This window comes from Astatotilapia calliptera, chromosome 5 (assembly GCF_900246225.1).
Source record: "Astatotilapia calliptera chromosome 5, fAstCal1.2, whole genome shotgun sequence".
In the NCBI taxonomy this organism is placed as follows: domain Eukaryota; kingdom Metazoa; phylum Chordata; class Actinopteri; order Cichliformes; family Cichlidae; genus Astatotilapia; species Astatotilapia calliptera.
This window is the reverse complement of record NC_039306.1, coordinates 19,294,893-19,313,707: the sequence shown is the minus strand read 5'-3', so window position 1 is coordinate 19,313,707 and position 18,815 is coordinate 19,294,893. Positions and strand designations below refer to the sequence as shown.

At 39.7% G+C, this 18,815-nt stretch overlaps 1 protein-coding gene across 1 annotated transcript; it reads left to right on the top strand.

The window, feature by feature from the left end:
- Positions 1-7,188: 7,188 nt before the first annotated feature.
- Positions 7,189-17,926, top strand: tkta (transketolase a). Its single transcript, XM_026167821.1, has 14 exons — positions 7,189-7,678; positions 9,057-9,174; positions 9,266-9,379; positions 9,479-9,576; positions 10,310-10,501; positions 10,693-10,811; positions 10,970-11,166; positions 12,726-12,890; positions 14,251-14,407; positions 14,897-15,027; positions 15,114-15,197; positions 15,331-15,424; positions 15,744-15,866; positions 16,787-17,926. Exons 1-14 carry the CDS (start codon positions 7,572-7,574, stop codon positions 16,972-16,974), a joined length of 1,887 nt encoding a protein of 628 aa, XP_026023606.1. The 5' UTR covers positions 7,189-7,571; the 3' UTR covers positions 16,975-17,926.
- Positions 17,927-18,815: the final 889 nt, after the last annotated feature.

Genomic DNA, 18,815 nt, shown 5'->3' with positions numbered 1-18,815 from the left:
CAAGCACCATGTCATCATGGTGACTGCAGAATGTTTTAAGGAAATGGAGTGATAAGAGCAGAGTGGAAAAGGCTCAAGCCTGAAGGAACGATTGGTATTAAAGAGAAGCACCAACATTTTGTGTGCGCAATATGTGTACATATATATATATATATGAATGTGAGAATAATTTGTGTGCAAGTGTACTCATGTTCATATGTCAGCATGCCTGAGTACATATGCACATTATGTTGGGCTGTATACGTGTGTACATCTGTGTCTTCTGTCTATGCCATTAAGCATTCAAAGCCAACGATGATGAATCTCTTTTTTTGCTTTGTGCTCGTGCAACCACACACATGTTGTGTGTTATTTAAAGGCATTGTTTCAAAAGTGGTGGCTTTGCTCCTCTTTTTCTGCCAGAGAGATTAAAAATAGAAACATTTATGATCTCTGAATGTACTTTCCCTCCAGGAAGAGTGCAACTCTGGGTGTCAGACATTGGCTGAACATCACCACGTGGTGTTGTCTTCCCATGCCACCATTGGCTGGCACCTGTGGGGCCCTGTGAAGCAAAGCTTTTCTGACAGGACCCAGGAGCCCAGAGGAGTTGCTGGAAACTGAGAGAAGGACAACGTCGGTGGAACCAGGATAGCAGTAGGAGGCTCAACTGATGGCATCAGCTTGGCTATGAATGCACAGGTGCTGAGACCTGACTCCGAAGCTACAGAAGAGCGAAGGAATCCATGGAGATCATCTGATGACTGTAAAGATCAAGTGAAAACTGAAACAGGGACAGTCGAGGGGCTGATCAATTGTAGTAGTTACACTCTCAGCTCACACTTCAGTTTGTTTGGATCTTGTTGGAGTTACTAAATACTTGTTTGGTTTCTCTGCGAAGTGACCAAATAATTCATCTTTGAATAAATATGTTATTCTTCTAATGATTCCCCCACTATAACACCCCTGGCTGTTATAGTATAACAATAGTATAGAGGAACATTTTTTTTGGTTACATTCATACAACATTTATGGGGAGACAGTGTCCTCTGGTGTCTAATGTTTAGAATACTCTTGGCTGTGACGAAAGGACTTTCAAAATGGAGTACTGGAAAATAATGACTGTTCATATAGCATTTGTCACACTATGCCTTGCTGATGCCTACACACACATACACACACATTTTCAACTAAGAAAATTAAATAAAATTGCTCAAGATATTGTGTTAATTATAAACTTAGTTTCTGATATCTGCATATTGCATACTGTACACACGAAAACATTCAGAAATAAAGATGGACAGTCTTTCCATATTTCTATCCTTTTTGTAATACTGCATGATCCAATATACAAACTCAGTTAATGAGTAATGAAGTCTGATTGGCAGTTTAATACAAAATCCTGTCGAGTGATTTCAGCTTTTATGAGCTGCTGTCCGGTGGTTCTTTCAGCTGATGCCACAGAGACCGTTAAATGACCACATGATCCCGCATGCATGCGTCATTTTCCCGTCTCATCCCTGTGGTGCGTTCACGGTTCAGACGTGACGTTAGCCAGCGCTGCAGAGATGGGGTGAGCGTAATCTGAGTAACTTTAGAAATTACTGTATTGGCAGTTACACTGTTTCTCTTTCGAAGTTACTCAGATGCATTGGGAGCCATCATTTCTAAATCTGAGCTGTTTTTACAGATCAGCATATGACAAACTGTTTCTGTATAGTATGACCCGCACTTCCGTGCTAGCTTAGGGTACAGTGATTGCATTTCCAAGGAATTTTTAAGGTAAAGACTGCTCAGTAAGTGTCATTTGATCAAAACAGAAATTGAAAGCTTACATAGGCTGTTTATTTTGCATTTGTTTATTATATCTGTATGTGTAATGTGTTGCTGAAGTTTTCTGCTTGATAAATATTCTAAAACATTTTACAAAAGCAAATTTATGATAATGATAAATGATAATACTGGGAGAGACATAACAGAGAGACGTGGCTCTCAATTCTGAAATGACATTTATGAGAGAAAGATGGTGAAACTGTAGCTACCAGGAGAGATGCTTTTTAATCTTATTTCTGTGCAAAGCGAGCAAACATTTAGACAGTCTGTATCTGGGTCCATTTGACGTTTGAAATGAAAGTTAATTTAGAAAACGCTTCAAATTAATTATAATTTATTATAAGTGCCGACATATGTTTTGATATGGATGCTAAGTAAAATGATTTTCTTCTAGAAGGAGTCATCCTTTTGAATTTAAGCTTACCGTGTTGTTAATATCTAATAATATTAGTTATATTAAGTTCCAGTCTTAATAGCAAATGTAACATGGGCTTATATGTTGTAAAATGTTGTTGGTCTACCCCCTGCACCCTGCCCCCTACACCTGAACTTCAGGTCCCCCTACCAAAATGTCGCAGACAAAAGAGTGCACCGAGTATTGATTTGTCTCCAAGATGCTATTGGTTCATACATCAGATACAGCACGTACCCATGTAGAAATAGACCAATGTGATATCAAAGATTTTCCTCTAGATGGCAGGACAACCCTCCCCATAATTACAGGTCTGTCAGACGCTGTTCGCAAAGACTGTAGATCAGGGGCGATTTTAGCCCATTTTGGGGGGTATGAATCAAAGAATCAAAGCACCCCCAAAAATTTCTTACTCTTTTTTTTTTTTTTTTTTTTTTTTACAATATTTGCTGTTTGTGTGACACACTACTAAAAATATAAAAAAGCATTCAGTACTTGGTTGTGACGTAACATTTTAACAACAAAAGTATAGATATCCCCCCCCCCCCCTCCCAAAATGGTTTGTTCCAGCTCGCCTCTCCCCTACTCTGGCTCCAGCGCCCTTTGGTGGCTGAGACAGCGGAGCCTGGCTTAAAACAGGACATGTTAGCTGCATTTAACCTTCAGTTACTCTTTATATAGTTAGGTAGGAGTCAGACCATGTTTCTTTTTAGCTGAAAAACATTACACCAGGTACCCTGCAGTGTTGGAAACGTGTTTTCCAACAATGTTTGCTACCCTACAGTCCGTCCTGCTCTGTAGTAAAATCAGCCACATTTGACCGTCGACATGTTGCTCCCATCGAAATTTATACAGCCTATTTAAAATCTAAAACTTTAAATTGTCTGTAGCTTACTGTTGTTGATACTGTCCTGTTTGAAATGGAATGAGAGAAGTTGGTTATTTTGTCATATGTGCATGTGCCCATATTAAACCCAGGAACAACATTCAGGTAAAACTGTAAGAGCAAATGATCCGTCAATCAAGAATAATGTTGGATCAGTGTTTCAATATTTATATCTTTTATTAGATGTACATGTGGTTTGGTTATTTGCCTTTTGGTTGAAAGTACACTGAGAGAGGACTTTTTTTTTTTTTATTAGTGATCTTAATAATATATTTTTTTCATATTGATGTAATTTTTTCATCTAATTGAATACAATCTATATGTGTATGATTGTCAGTCCAAAGAAGGAGAGAGGAAAGAGGGGAACGTGAGGAGAAAGTACAAGGTCAGGAAGAACCAGGTAAGAAAACAGACCGGGAACAGTGACAGGCACAACAGAAACTGTTAAACTGCTTGAGAGAGTTGATCACCAAAAAGTGATAGACAGATTTGCCAACCTCAAGGTGAGGCGACACAGGTTAAAATAAAATAAAAAATCTGCAGAGCCATAGTAGTATCTGTAGTAAAGGTCTTTTCATACATAGTATACATTGTACCACAGGCAAAGTTGCCTCCATTTTGATAATTGTTTTTATCAATATTTTGTACATTTCAAGGACTCTATTTTCATTTATCTGTATTGTATTATACATACACATTAAAAGTGAATCTCAGGGACAGGGAGGAACAGGGGTTTAAATGCACCAAGGAGACAGTCAGAGGGAACTTGGGACAACTGGAGACATGTCAGGATGCAGGGACTGACAGAGAAGGGGAAGAAGTCTCATCGTGACGAGTAAAGTTTATCTTGCCTGTAGTACAGTTGTGGGAAACTTCCAAGTAAGTGCTACATCCTGTGGACAGGAGAACAAGGACTTGGTGGTGGAATGAAGAAGTACAGGAAAGTGTTCAAAGAAAGAGGCATAAGACCTGTTGAACAAGTTTAAGAAAGAGGACTTTTTGACCAGGTTTAGCACAGTTTTGGGGAGTGAGAGGAATGGAGAACAAGTATACTGATTTTCAAGAACGAGGGTGATGTGCAGAACGTTAGTAACTACAGGAGGATAGAGCTGATTAGGCATACCATAAATTGTGGGAAAGAGCTGTTGAAGGTAAGTTAAGAAAAGAGGTGACAATCAGCAAGCAGCAGAGTGGCTTTAAGAGCATTACATAGGTGATGTTTGCTTTGAGTGTTGATGGAGAAGTACAGAGAAGGTCTTTGTGGATCTAGAGAAAGCATTTGATAGAAGACCAAGAGAGGAACTGTGGTACTACCACCCTATCCCTAGCCTCCTCTTTTGTCACACCAACTCTATAACCCTTCTTCACCACATCCATGAATCTTCTCTTTGGTCTTCCTCTTTTCCCAAAATTAGCTTTCTGAACAACACGATAAGTCAGGTTGTTATAATAATACAAATGTTTGGTTTAATGCTTCAAGAGTTTTGATCTTGTTTTTGTTTTTTTATCACCACATGCAGCCTTTATACAGTGCACAAAGTATCAAAACCTCCAGTAAATCCTTCAGCAGGATCTTCCTCTTCAAGAAGAAAAAGGGATTTGTAGTTTTCACAATGGGTCACCACACCATGTAGCTCCACGAGAGTTTTTACACTGGATTCCCTTCTCACAACTCCAAATGAATTGGTGCCTCCTCCCAGGAACAAACTGTAAGAGAAATATGTAAATCTCTACACTGTGGAGCTACAGGGATCTTCCTCTTTTACCACAGTAAAATAAAAACGATGAAGTGGATGAGCTGGTAGATCTGTAAACAGAGGTGAGGAACCTTGACCTGAAGGTAGCTGAGAGTCCTCCATTGTATTATCAGAGTCTGGCAGAGGTGGAGAGGAATAACGGTAAGGTTAAATTGCTTTTGGGTGGATAGAGTTTGAGAATGAAGCTGTAGGGCTGGAGGGAGGTGTCAGAATTTGCAGATGAAAATTTAGCTGGCTCCCCGCAGTTCCTCCAGTGGTCTATCAGAGTTTTCCTGCAGATGATACAGTTAATCCCCATCATTCTTTTCAGCATCATTAATATCTGGATGGCTAGCTGGAAAGTGAAAAGGTGTAAGCTTCTGTCTTGATGTAACCACCTTCAAAGATGTTTCCTTATTAATGCTTTAGCAGGTGCTGAAGATGTATGATGATCAGAGATGGTAACGCGTTACTGTAATCTGATTACTTTTTTCAAGTAACGAGTAAAGTAAGGGATTACTATTGCAAAAACGGTAATTAGATTACCGTTACTTTCCCGTAGGAACGCTGCGTTACTGCGTTACTAAAACCGTGATTTTTTGCGAGAATGTTTCACGACAGTGACGTAAGCGAGTGTGCCGTTAGTGACAACAGCTGTGTGCAGATCATATCGATTGTGGGAGAGCGTATGAGCATGCAGCGTTTAAAGCGTGGAAGTACTGACCTTACTTTGAGTTTGATTCCATAAAAAGTGACAAAAACATTAGTGTCCATCGTGGGAAGAAAACTGCTTTTTACAGCGAAAAAAACCCCTAAACTTCCAAGCAAGCACCGAGTGCGCAACGACGTAATGGGAAACTCACAGAGAAAGTTGCGGATTCTTCAACTGACCGCGGCACACCTGCACCAGGGTAAACCTCCGCCTACCGCAGTCCTGCTTTACAGGTGAAAATAGAGCAACAGGACCGCTGAGTCTTTGACTTTATTTATTTTCTGCTGTGTTTTACTTGCATCTATTTGAAAGAGTGTAAACACAAAAAATATTTTATGTGCTGGAATGTGCAGAAAATAGGTTTAAATGTTAAACTAATTTATTCAAGTCAGAGAATGTTGCATATAATTACATTTTTGCTTGATGCATAAAGTTAAAAGGTTAAAACTAATAAAACAAGTTAAAAAAAGAGACTTTTCCATTTGATTACATTTTGTATGTAATTAGTTACTGATTACTTTTTTCAAGTAACTTGACCAACACTGATGATGATTCTGTAGGAAAAAAATGTTTTGTCACCATTACTGTCTAATTTCAATTGTGACATCTTTAGAAGAGTGAAGTGATATTTCCACCAACTTCCTCCACCTTCCTGACTCAAGCATCCACCAGCATGATTAACATAGTCTTGAACACCTTGCAGTCTGATGAAACACTCCAGAGCAAAGTACTCTGAGGCAGTCTCCTCGACAGACTCACATCTTTGGCTTGGATGGAAGCCATCGGCCTGGGGAAGTGTTTTTGAATATAAAATAAGAAACATTTTTAGCACTATGAATGTAATGTATACTTTATTAATCTGCGTAGGGAAATTACTTCTCTGCATTTAACCAATTCACTCAGTGAAGCAGTGGGCAGGCACCAATCCAGTGCCCGGGGAGCAGTGTGTAGGGACGGTACCTTGCTCAGGGGTACCTCAGGGTAGCCGTTCAGTGGATTCTTCTGATCACTCTACCTACTGAGCTATCCCTGCCATCTTCCTTCCAAAGAGCTCTAAGTTGCTAGTGAAGGTACACAATCTCGGATGTTAACAGACACAGTTATGTCCTCTTTTTCTTTATCCACAAATCGCTTAACCACTCCAAATGAGGTAAGTTTTAACACTACCCAATCACAAAAGACCTCTTCCCAGAGTCTCACCCACCAGGTACAGACAGAATCCCCCTTGGACATGTTTCCCCATCTTCCACTCATTGGACAAGACTCTGAGCACCACTCATCTAGAAGAGACTCTGTTGGTAGCAACTAGATATGGCAGAGAAATATCACAGCCTTCCCGAGGTAAAGTTTCTCAGTACATCATCAGTCGTGTCACAAACCAAGGACGAGGAAGGCATCATTTTGATTTTTAGGCGCTCCTCTTCCTTGTTAATGTATTTATTCACACTCTAAGACAAGAGTTTTTTGTTTTGTTTTTCTTAACCTTATCACACTGATAGACTGCATGCACTCACCCATAACTAAATAGGCAGGACATGTGGTTAAACACAGCTCTATGATTTGTAGGAGGGATAGAATTGAACTGTAACACAGACACATTTTTTTAAAATTACCCTCTGGGATCTTTCACAACCTTTTGTGACCTTAGCTGTCAAAACATAGTCTGGTAAAAGGTATATAGTTTTGGTGTATGCCGTTGTATTTTAGCAGTAACGCCCAGTGCACGTCACTGGGTTCCTCCTCCTTTGTGTCTGTCAGCGTGTGTGTGTGTGTATGTGTGTGTGTCCCTGTGCATCCATGTGTGTACATGCCTGGTAGGTTAAATCCAGTTTCTCCTCGTTTCTATCTCTCTTTCTGCCTGCCTCTATAACTCACACACTCACACTAGCTTTGCTCTTTGGCAACACACACACACACACACACGCACACACACATATTAAAACCACACAAATTCAACAGAGGATTGTAGTTGGTCCATTTTTCTGGTGCTTTAAAACTCAATATATCGCCTTCATGGAGGATTACCACAAACCTGACCAGCAGACAGTGCAAGCACTGAGGAACATCGCCAACCGCCTCCGAATCAACTCGATCAAGGCAACAACTGGAGCGGGCAGCGGGTAAGTTGCATTTACTGATTCTTGCACACGAGCTTTGCTGTAAGATTGTAAATGAACTGCACATATAAACATAAGAAATGTGTGCATAACATAATGCAAAACCTAGTTTTCCTTTGCATCGTGCACTCATCAACAGAAATAGTCACACCCAATGAACTATGCATGAACAGATTAGGATGTAAGGAACAATGTGTTCTGCTTTTGTTCTCCTCCTTTGACAAATTTAGATTTGGCTGAAATAATTTTAGCATTTTATTTCAGAAAATGTAAATATCTACATTGTGTTATTTCCGTGTAATTATACTTTATTTATAGCATATTAGAGATACACAATTGTTTAAAAAAAATTCCAAATCTTTGATGTGCAAGCAGAAATGAATGAAAAACATGAACAGATCAGGGTGACATCAACAGAATTTAGGTTATTTGATTTTTTTTTACATTTACTTTGGTTACAAGATAATAATTGTCTATAATCATCTATTTTACTAGATATACCCCTATGAACAATTCAACAGAGCAGACTACCCTGTATAGTATAATGGTGGGTGAACTGTACGTAGCAATAGACTCGAGTACTGTGTGGCCGCTGCAATCATGCGATCCTCTTCAATGGAAATTTCAATGAAAAGCTGCCTGTAATCTTTAATATAATTTCTCCTTCGAGCTCTTATTGATTATGAATGTCTAATTTTGAATAGCAAGAAAATTATTTTATTGGAGCCTAACTCCACATTGCACAATTCTGCAGTGTTAAGCCTACAGTGATATGAAAAGAAAAACACTGAGCACCGAGAAATATTACTTGACTTAAAATATTCCAAGACTTATTAGAATTAATGACTTATTGATCTCGAATGCTTGGAAAGATGGAAAGGATAGCAACGAGCTGAACACAGCAAAATACTTGCCTTCAGACTCCATGGAGCTGGAATTTGTGATTTCTTTGTGACAGAAGTTGGCGGTTTAATATAATGCATTAATGCCAATTATTTATAGATGCAACATATTTTAATGCTACAATTAATTTTGGGCAGCATATACTAACAGTTTACGGGTCTCTGTGTGATTGTCTTTGCAAAAGCAATTTGAAGTGGTGTTTTTGACTTTTTTGTGTTGCACTCTTTTGAATAGAATCTTCATTTGGCATCTCAAGCTGAAATTTTAGCTAATTAAGTGTGCTTTGTGATAGCTTTACCTAGAGTGATACTGCAGCCTTTTGGGACAGTACCATAAATGTATAGCTATAGTGGATTTTATGCAAATACAGTAGGCTACTAATAATAAACATATTAAAGTTTAACCTGTATTTTCTGTGTTTTTGAGTTTGCTGTTTATTTGGATTCATTTTAATAGCACCCTCTCATACACTGTGCAGATATCCCACGTCATGCTGCAGTGTGGCAGAAATCATGTCTGTGCTTTTCTTCCACACTATGAAGTACCGCCCTGAAGACCCAAGAAACTTCAACAACGACCGCTTTATCCTGTCTAAGGTGAGAGTCAGTAAGCTCCGCTGGTCTGAATATGAGAGCCTCTGTTCCTTTTGTAATTGTAATGCCTTGCTTCTTTTCATGTCTATCTCAGGGTCATGCTGCTCCTGCGTTGTACTCCATATGGGTTGAAACAGGTTTTCTCAAGGAGAGCGAATTGCTCAGTTTATGCCAGGTTGACTCTACCCTGGAGGGGCACCCAACCCCCGTAAGCCGCCACATACTGTACCTATAACACACCTCAGGACTCAAAGAGCACAAACTCTACTCAGAGTTTATTGATTTATTTGATCTGTGTACATTTCAGAAACAACAATTTGTGGATGTCGCCACTGGATCGCTGGGGCAGGGTCTTGGTGTGGCCTGTGGAATGGCTTACACTGGGAAATATTTTGACAAATCCAGGTAATTCCTTGTCCACACGCAATACACAAAACACCTATGGGAAAAAAAGGTGTTTTTGCAGCTTTACATGAAAATATCAACTCAGTTGTTTAAATTATTGACACAGCGTTGCATCGTATTTTTTTTGTAGTGCTTTGAATTAGGATTTTCTTTCATTCTGTGGGTGTATACTGCAGCTACATGATCTGCTCTAACAATTCTTCTGCTCTAATAATCACAGGCGCAGCAGTCACGCCTGAGATATTTTTACCACCCAAGCAGATTTCATTTTGGAGTAAAATCCAGATATTATGCCGTAGACTGTTTATTTGTTTTAAGTTGCCACAAAAGTGGAACGCTGTCATATTTTAATATTCCTTTGTATAAGCAGCTACTTTGATGACATTTGATTCATCTGCTAATATTTCAGACCGTGTGTGATTAATAGGTGAATAACAGTACAAAAAATGGTCTTAGTTAAACACTATTTGGCTCTTATGGCAAAGTAAGTTACAAAGGTAGGTGTGAAATTAAGTAGTCACATCTCAGCCCTCAGGAAGCTTAAACACGTCACAGCTGATTACCCATCCAGGTGTCAGATAATGGCGATAAAACAAGCCTGACTGGAAAGGCGTTTTCCTCAGATATGACTTTTTTTTTCTCACATCCACAACACATCACCCTCATCTACACAAACATAAAACACAAATACAGTATGCACAGTATAATCATGTAATCTTGGCTTGTTCTCCAGTTACCGTGTCTTCTGTCTGCTGGGGGATGGTGAGATGTCAGAGGGGGCTGTCTGGGAGGCCATGTCATTTGCCTCCTACTACCAGCTTGACAACCTGGTGGCCATTATGGACATCAACCGTCTTGGCCAGAGTGACCCTGCACCCTTGCAGCATCACGTAGAAAAATATCAGAAGCGTTGTGAAGCCTTTGGGTAAAATTGCATATGAGAAATCCATACTGATTTAGAGGCTGGTTAGCATCCGTTTATGGTATAAGCTCTGAAGGAAGACTGTATTTTCCTATATTTTCTGTATTTCACATATTTACGTATTTCTTATTTCCTATATTTCACATAAATATGTGTGAGACATACCGAAAGCCTTTTCATGTGTGTGTCTATAGCTGGCATGCTATCATTGTCGACGGACACAGCGTAGAGGAGCTTTGCAAGGTTCTGAGCCAGCCATGCCACCAACCCACTGCCATCATAGCCAAAACCATTAAGGGCAAAGGCATTCCAGGTAAATATTGTCTTTCATCTTTGCACCCTTTGCACTCATTTTAAAATAAATGATATTCAAAAGTACACTGCAGTTTTGCAGTTTGAATGGCACCTACCGAGTAATGTATGTGTGCATATGAATTAAATGAACATAAGAGCATTTTTTTGTGTTTTCAGCTGCAGAGGATAAGCTGGGTTGGCACGCCAAAACTCTGCCCAAAGACATGGCTGACATGGTCATGAAGGATCTGCAGAGCCGTATCATGAGTAGCAGCAAGCACCTGTACCCACCTGCTCCTATTGAGGACTCCCCACCTGTCAGCCTAAGAAACATCAGGATGCCAAGCGCACCCAGCTACAAGGCTGGAGAAAAGGTCTGTAAAGTGGACATGAATACAAATACTTTATTCTCCAGGTAGCAATGAATGAATGAATGAATCCCAAACAACCGTGTCTACAAAAAAGTTGGAATGTTGTATGAAATGTAAATAAGTTTAGATCAGACATTTGCAAATCATACAAACTCTGTGGTTAACTGAAAATATTACAAAGAAATGCACAGAAACTGTGAAGTTTGAGCCAAGTATGGGGTGGCTGTAGCTCAGGAAGTAGAGCAGGCCATCTACTAATCGGAAGATTGGTGGTTTGATCCCTGCATGCTCCAGTCTGCATGCCAAATATCCTTGGGCAAGATACTAACCGATGCATCCATCAGAGTAGGAATGTTAGATGGAAAGCACTTAAGCATAGAAAAAGGTGCTTGTATGATAGGTGTGACTAAAGCATGACTTATAAAGTGCTTTGAGGGCTCTGGGAGAGTAGTAAAGCACTATATAAGAATCAGTCCATTTAACATTTAATTATGGAAACTAATTCAGTGCAGGGACAACAAAAGGGGAGGTTAGACATGATCACCACTCTGTGGGAATCTACATAAGCAAAAGGATATGTTAGAGCATAAATTTAAGTATAAATAAAAGAATAAATATGTGTAAGATGTGTATGATCAAGACAAGAATTCAAAAGCAATCATACTTGAACTTGTGCGTCTATGAAGTAGCAATTAAAACCAATTGGTATATAAATATATCATGTTTGATTGTAGCAAATGTTTTGAATTTGCATTTACTCAAAGCAAACACAATAGATTTTTCACAAAAGCGAAAGCCTGATTCATTAAAAATGAAAGCATAGACAATGTTAACCAAACCAACTTTTGTTCATATAAGAACAGTAAAATGTGGTTTGTGTTCATCATTGAGAGTCCTGGTTTTAAACAGTGTTGCCTAAAGTCCATATTATTCACACCCCCTTCAAAAGCTTGTGGTTTCAACTGCCTCCCAATATACAAAGCACAGGTTTCCTGCAGCCCCTTCTGCAGGTGGTCTGCCCACAGGAGGGTGGACCCATGTGGCTGATCCAGGCCCCATGGACTAAGGCCTGGGAACCAGGTGTTCGGCAAGCCTGGCTTTTGGGGAACGGGGCTCATCTGTGTCTAGATTTTTCTACACAGAGGTGCTCTTGATCTGGTCCATCACCCAGAACTAAACTGCCTTGGAAGACCCAACCAGGGCAAAATTCCTCGAAAACATAGCTCCTGGGATCACTTAGGCATGCAAAACACTCCACAGAAGTAAAGAGCCAATTTGGGATATATATTAAAATAAAGGGAAAAAAAACAAATAAAACAAATTGTCACAAATTAACTATCACAATTTTCACAGTTAATACATTAACATGAATTCAGTTATTAAAAATTGTTGATCGGAATACTTTTAATTGAATTCAGTACAACAGTACAGTTCAGTACAACTAAAGAGGAGGTTAGGGTTTAAAGGATTTGTAAATCATTGTGTTCTGTTTTTCCTTTTGCAGCATCCAACCTTTGCAGGTTGTAAAAAGATTGATGAATTTGGCCTCCTTTTCTCTGCAGATTGCCACACGGAAGGCATACGGAATGGCACTGGCCAAGCTGGGACGCTACAATGAACGTGTTGTGGCCCTTGATGGAGATACCAATAACCTCACCTACTCAGAGATCTTTAAGAATGAGCATCCCAACCGTTTTGTTGAGTGCTACATTGCTCAGCAAAACATGGTATGATCTTTGGTCAAATTTACGCCTTTTTCTTGATAAAAAATATTTCTTCAAAAACAGATGTGAATCCTATCATTCTGTCACTTTTAGTTTAATGCTATCATTTCATTTTAGATGTAACAGAGTTGCTTTTTAATAGCGATTCTTCTCCGTAAACTGCTCTTCGTTTGCTGTCTGCACAACCTAGCTTGCCATAGCTGCTGAGCTGAGCTTATGTTATTAAATTATAGATGGCTTGTCTGTACCTGCCCTGTAATATAAGGATAGTCACATAAAAAACTCAAGTTCCTCCTTTTACATCAATGTGGCAGCTGCTGACACCAGTGGTTAGAAAACCCCTTTATTTTGCTTCGGTCAACATTTTATCAGATCCTAATTTGAAGAGAGACAATCGAATTCTAATTTCTTGTCTTTTCATGTCCCCAGCAGCAGCCTGCTTCAATGTAGGTCAGGCATTTCCATGATGATAAGCAGTTATGACAAGTGTATTCAGAAGTAAAATATTAATCACTACAGAGGGTGGGACCATCTGGCTGAATGCATGAGAAAAGTCAAAAGTTCAAGGGTACAATCGAGATGAAATTAAAAAAATATGCAAGACTCACCTACACTGAAAAAAAGGAAATTGGTTGGTTGTTGCATTTACAAAAGTCTAACTTGTAATTTGAGCAAAATAATTTCATGTTTCTATGGTGAATGTAATTAAAACATGTTGGATCTGTTTGAAATTCAACAACTTCATTTGTTCTTGTTGAGATGACATGTCAAGGACAAACAGAAAATTCTGTTTCAAGCCTTGTAATCATAGCTTTCCTACTTTTGTTAAGCCTGGAAGGACAGCTTTGTGGTGTGGTGGTTAGCACTGTTACTTCTTTTAACTCAGTTGTTTAATTGTCTGCCAAAGCAAAACAATTGTGTGCAACCAATGTCCACAATTGAATTAAGTAAATCCAACATGTTCTGTTTTTCAGTGTACAAAAACTTAATTAGTTACAAACAAAAACAAATGGAGTTTCGTTGAATTCATTTATGTAGCGTCAGATGTTACTTTTGAGAAAGAAGAGAAGATGTGGGACTGTGGAAAGGTTTGGAGACAGGACAAAGGAAATTATTTGTAAGAGGAGGTATGCCACTGATCCTGTCCATATGGTAAAATAAGCTTCAGAGATTTTTGCAAAACTTTCTGCTTACTGTGGTCTTTAGTTCAAAGAGGCTTTCAAATATGGTTTGCACTACAGATATTTTACCCTCTGGGTGATCTTTTTGTGGTGACGTTCTTGCAGCCTGTGTCTCTTTAGTTTGGCACATGAAGGTTTCCTCGCTCGCAAAGGTACTAAGAAATAATGATTTCATTTCCCAGGTCAGCGTTGCGATGGGATGTGCTGCCCGAGAGAGGAATGTGGTATTTGCCAGCACTCTTGCTTCCTTTTTCACTCGCGCCTATGACCAGCTTCGTATGGCAGCGATCTCAGAAAGCAACATCAATCTGTGCGGCTCTCACTGCGGTCTGTCCACCGGTCAGTAGACTGCTGCCAATGAGCAATTCACATAAAAACCCTTCTCATACATGTCACCAAACTCACACCTTCACAAATTCACCCTCATCCCCTCTTACACTGAATCCAACCACTTCAGAGCACCCAGTTCCTCAGAATATATCCACAGCCTCCTTAATAAATGCACAAGTGTATACAAAGAAGTCTGTGTCAGTTTGTGAGTTGTTTCAATCCTTTCTATTTTTCCCCTCTAATGCTGTGTTTTCCTTGCCATTTACCCTCCTTGACCTTACAGCTATTACTCAAACTTCCCCCTTTTCTCCTTTCGTGTCTGCCCTGGAAGCTGTCAACAGGGAACCAAGTGTCCCTCTGTTAGTGCAGGTACACTGCATGCAGCCGAACTTTATGCTTGTGCACCTGCATGCTTCAGCTCACCTAACAAGTAGATAACTTTTGAAGATTTCCTCAGTGTTGAATGCATAAAATCAACTATAAATGTGTATGTTGCAGGAGAGGAGGGCCCTGCCCTGATGGGTCTGGAGGACGTAGCTATGTTCAGGGCCCTTCCCACAGCAACCATTTTCTATCCCTGTGATGGTGTGTCTACAGAGAAGGCTGTGGAACTGGCTGCAACCACAAAGGTACTTAAACAAAAATGGCAGCGTTACAGCTCCCCTACATGATCATCTATTGCAGTAATGATCTTTTCATTTTCCTTTTCATTTAGGGTGTTTGCTACATCCGAACCAGCCGCCAAGACTGTGCTATCATCTACAACAGCAATGAGGACTTCCATGTTGGACAGGCAAAGGTGAGACACTATTTGTGCTTCTCTTAAGACAGTGAGAGATAAACACATGAGGCAGAAATGGCAGATTATTGTTCCAAAATAATCACTCGAAACACTACAGCTTATAGAGGGTACATTTCCTTCTCTTTGACAGGTGGTGTACCAAAGCAAGGACGACCAGGTCACTGTGGTGGCAGCTGGAGTGACTTTGCACGAGGCCCTTGCTGCAGCTGAACATCTAAAGAAAGGTCCGCAAGATATGTGCCGACACATCCAGAACAATTACAAGAAAAACATTGTAATCCGCTGCTAGCTGGTCAGATTTATATCTCTATTTTTTTTTAGAATGTATCTGTTAGACCATTGCTGTTCCTTAGAATAGGTTTTGAATGGTTCTGTGTTCAGTTTGTCATTTAAATGTTAGCCTGATCTTAGTTTTTGTGTTTCTTGCACAAACTATGCTTTCTTTATCAGGTTGGCAGAACTGCTATATTATCCTATATTCAATCGCTGTGGTTCGGTTAACCGTATGATGTATCTTTATGCATTGTATTTTTCATCTTCCAGAGAGGATCTCTGTCCGAGTGATTGACCCCTTCACACTCAAACCTTTGGATGTCAAAACGATCATCGACCACACACGTGCTACCAGGGGAAGGATCCTCACTGTCGAGGACCACTACTACGAAGGTAGGTTTATATAGAAGTTGCTTGGATTTTGCATATTGCATGCCTATCGCCAACCAAGCAGCAACAAGCTCAGTAGCATAATGCGGCTGCGCCTCGTCATTGGCGCATATCCTTGGGAGTGTTGTGGTGGCATGTTTCCATTGGTTCACTGATGTAGACGGGTTGTGCTGGCAATTGCTTATTGGCTGAGGGCTGAGACCGCCTGTCGCGTGCCTTCATTGCAGGCAAGGTATTGGTACTGTGGTGCATTTTGTAAGTGCGACAGCCATGGAGGCAGAGTGCTGTCAGATTTCCTTAGCTAAGCGGGTGCCCATGGGGCTGACTGTGACCTAGATAACACAGACAGCTCTGGCCTGTGCCTACTAAGAGAAAGGGGATGGGTGATGGCATGGATGAGGCTGGACAAAGGAAATCTAACAACTGTAATTTGTCTGATGTTGTGCATCTCATTCATTGTACATCTGGAACAGTTGTGGTGCAACGTTCAAGGGGATCATTTTTACACTTAGCTGTAATGATTTTTTTGTTATCCCTTTATGTAATGTGTGCACAGAGGCTCAGTGTTTTTGGATACTGTAATGGGAGCCAAATATGCTTGAACTTCCCGCTCCATGTTTTTATTCTTGGACACAATTGGGCAGTACTTCAAAATTACAAATACAGTACTTGCTACATTATTACATCTATAAGAAATAATGTAAAACAATATCATTCAAAGGCATAATTTTTCTATATAGCTACCTTTATTTCATTTTTTTATTTACTTCTGAATTTAGGACTTTACACACACAGCCTGAGATGACCATGTTAGAAATGTCCCATCCTTAAGACATCACATTAACCAGACAGTTAAAAATGCATTTAAGTGGATTTGTCTTTCACATTTGTCTTTTATATATTCCTTTGCTGTTTTTCCACAGGTGGTCTTGGCGAAGCAGTGTCTTCAGCAATGGTCAATGAGTCTGGCTTCAGTCTGCACCGTCTCGCTGTGTCCCACATTCCTCGCAGTGGAAAACCCCACGAGCTGCTGAAGATCTACGGTATCGACCGTGATGCTATTTCTCAGGCCATTCGCAAGATGGTCAGCAGCTCTACCAATGCCAAGTAACTTTCTCCCTGCAACCACCTACCTATCCAATTACACCCCTGAAGATAAGGCTAGTAGTCAAGTATGTTTTCGATTCACATGGCACCCAACTCTTTGATTTTGTTCACAGTGAATACCCCTAAGTGTGTAGGCTACTAAAGTAATGTGATTTTGTGCTGTACACATTAAAGTAGAGTTCCACGTTTGCCTTCCTTTTTGTGTATTTATCACCAAAAACTGAGACACACAAATTCATGCAACATGCATATCCTCACTGATAATACCAGCGTTGTTATAGACCCATTTCAATGACAGAGATGTGGACATAACTGACATTTTCATTGGTGGATGCTCACTAGTAAAAAATAATAATAATAATCCGGTATTACATGTCTGCTGTGTGATGCTCTAATGTGTTCTTAATGCTCTTGGATTCATTCAACTGACAGTGGTTTTATATTGTTTTGCTATAGCTTGTAATACTGAGTGGGGCATAGTTTTCAAGTCGGTGTTTATCATAGAGTGTGTGTGTCAGACAGAAACTTAGTGAGTTGTTGTTGTGAAAGACAATAGGAAACAAAGTGAAAGAAATGTGTACATGTCATAAAGAGCAGTCATGCAGAGCCAGAATTTAAACATTCAGATGATTTCACTTTCATTTTTGTAGTTCTTAAATTTATTTCTATTCACCATTGTCTTTTGTTATTGAAATTTCAGTTACCGTAAACCAACACACCTCAGTGTTCATTTGTGCTCTAGCACTGCTTTTGGACCTCAACAGCAGTGTAATCTTTACACAACGTCGAGCAAAGAAGAGCCACCCGGTGCTGATAGGGGGTATAGTGGGCTGTGATGTTGAATAGCTAGTTACGTCCAGCGTGTCAGCCTAAGAACACTTTCTTTGTTACTTGAAATTTTGTATGTACCATACTTTCATGTAATAAAGCCCTCTGCATTTGACTTTGACCATTTACAATAGTTTCTATTCGCCTTTGTGTTGACGTGTGTTATTTAAGCACTGCTCATAAACAGCAATCTGCAACTATAATGGGAAAGTATCTATGAAATTTATGAACAGCCATCAGCTTCAGCATGCATTGGTATGAGACAGGCCCATCTTATGAAAGTCAGATGAACTTCAGTGTATTGGTATAACATACATTCACAAGATTGCAGAGACATTTATAGTGGAAAAAAAGAGGAAACTACAGTGTTTGTTTCTACAGTGACATAAAACGTCGCCATCTCGTCATCTTAAATACCACTTAAATAGCTTCCTGTAAATCCCCCCACTGTAATTTTAAAATCACTACCACCAGGTTCTCGTTCTCTCTCTCAGCTTCCTGTTCAAAACAAACAAATGCATTTTTTGGGTCATACAAATCCCAACTTTCAGAAATATTTTAAAACATTGAATGAATTCTGAAGAAGTGCTCCTAAAACTTGTACTAGCATGCCCCCTACAGGAGCGAATAAAGAAAAAGAAATAATGACATCCACCACCACACAATTCATATCAGTCATAATCGATTAAGAAAAAGAGTTTAAAGTTTAGTTAAATGAAGATCAGTGCCATAATATAAGAAAACCCGTGTTTGCTTGTAGATCGAGCATTTTGACTGAACATATTTCCTCTCCATATTTCCCACTGGCCTTCTACACTCTTCACCCTAAACTTTGATAAGCACTGCTCTTTATACAGTCTGTGTGCTACAGGAATGTGCAAAAATAGTTTGTAAAGAGGACAAACCTCAGAGAGCTGTATTTCCGTTTTGCTCCTCTAAGAGCAAACGTTATGATTCCACATCCATACGATAGTGTGTAAACTGAAATACACAATATTTAACCACAGTTAAAACAGT

What these genes read in the sequence shown, in the direction of transcription:
- tkta (XM_026167821.1), top strand. Translation starts at nt 7,572, where the DNA reads ATGGAGGATTACCACAAACCTGACCAGCAGACAGTGCAAGCACTGAGG. An exon ending in AACTGGCTGCAACCACAAAG is followed by an intron (nt 15,028 to 15,113) that starts GTACTTAAACAA and finishes CTTTTCATTTAG; the next exon opens with GGTGTTTGCTACATCCGAAC. An exon ending in CGAGGACCACTACTACGAAG is followed by an intron (nt 15,867 to 16,786) that starts GTAGGTTTATAT and finishes GTTTTTCCACAG; the next exon opens with GTGGTCTTGGCGAAGCAGTG.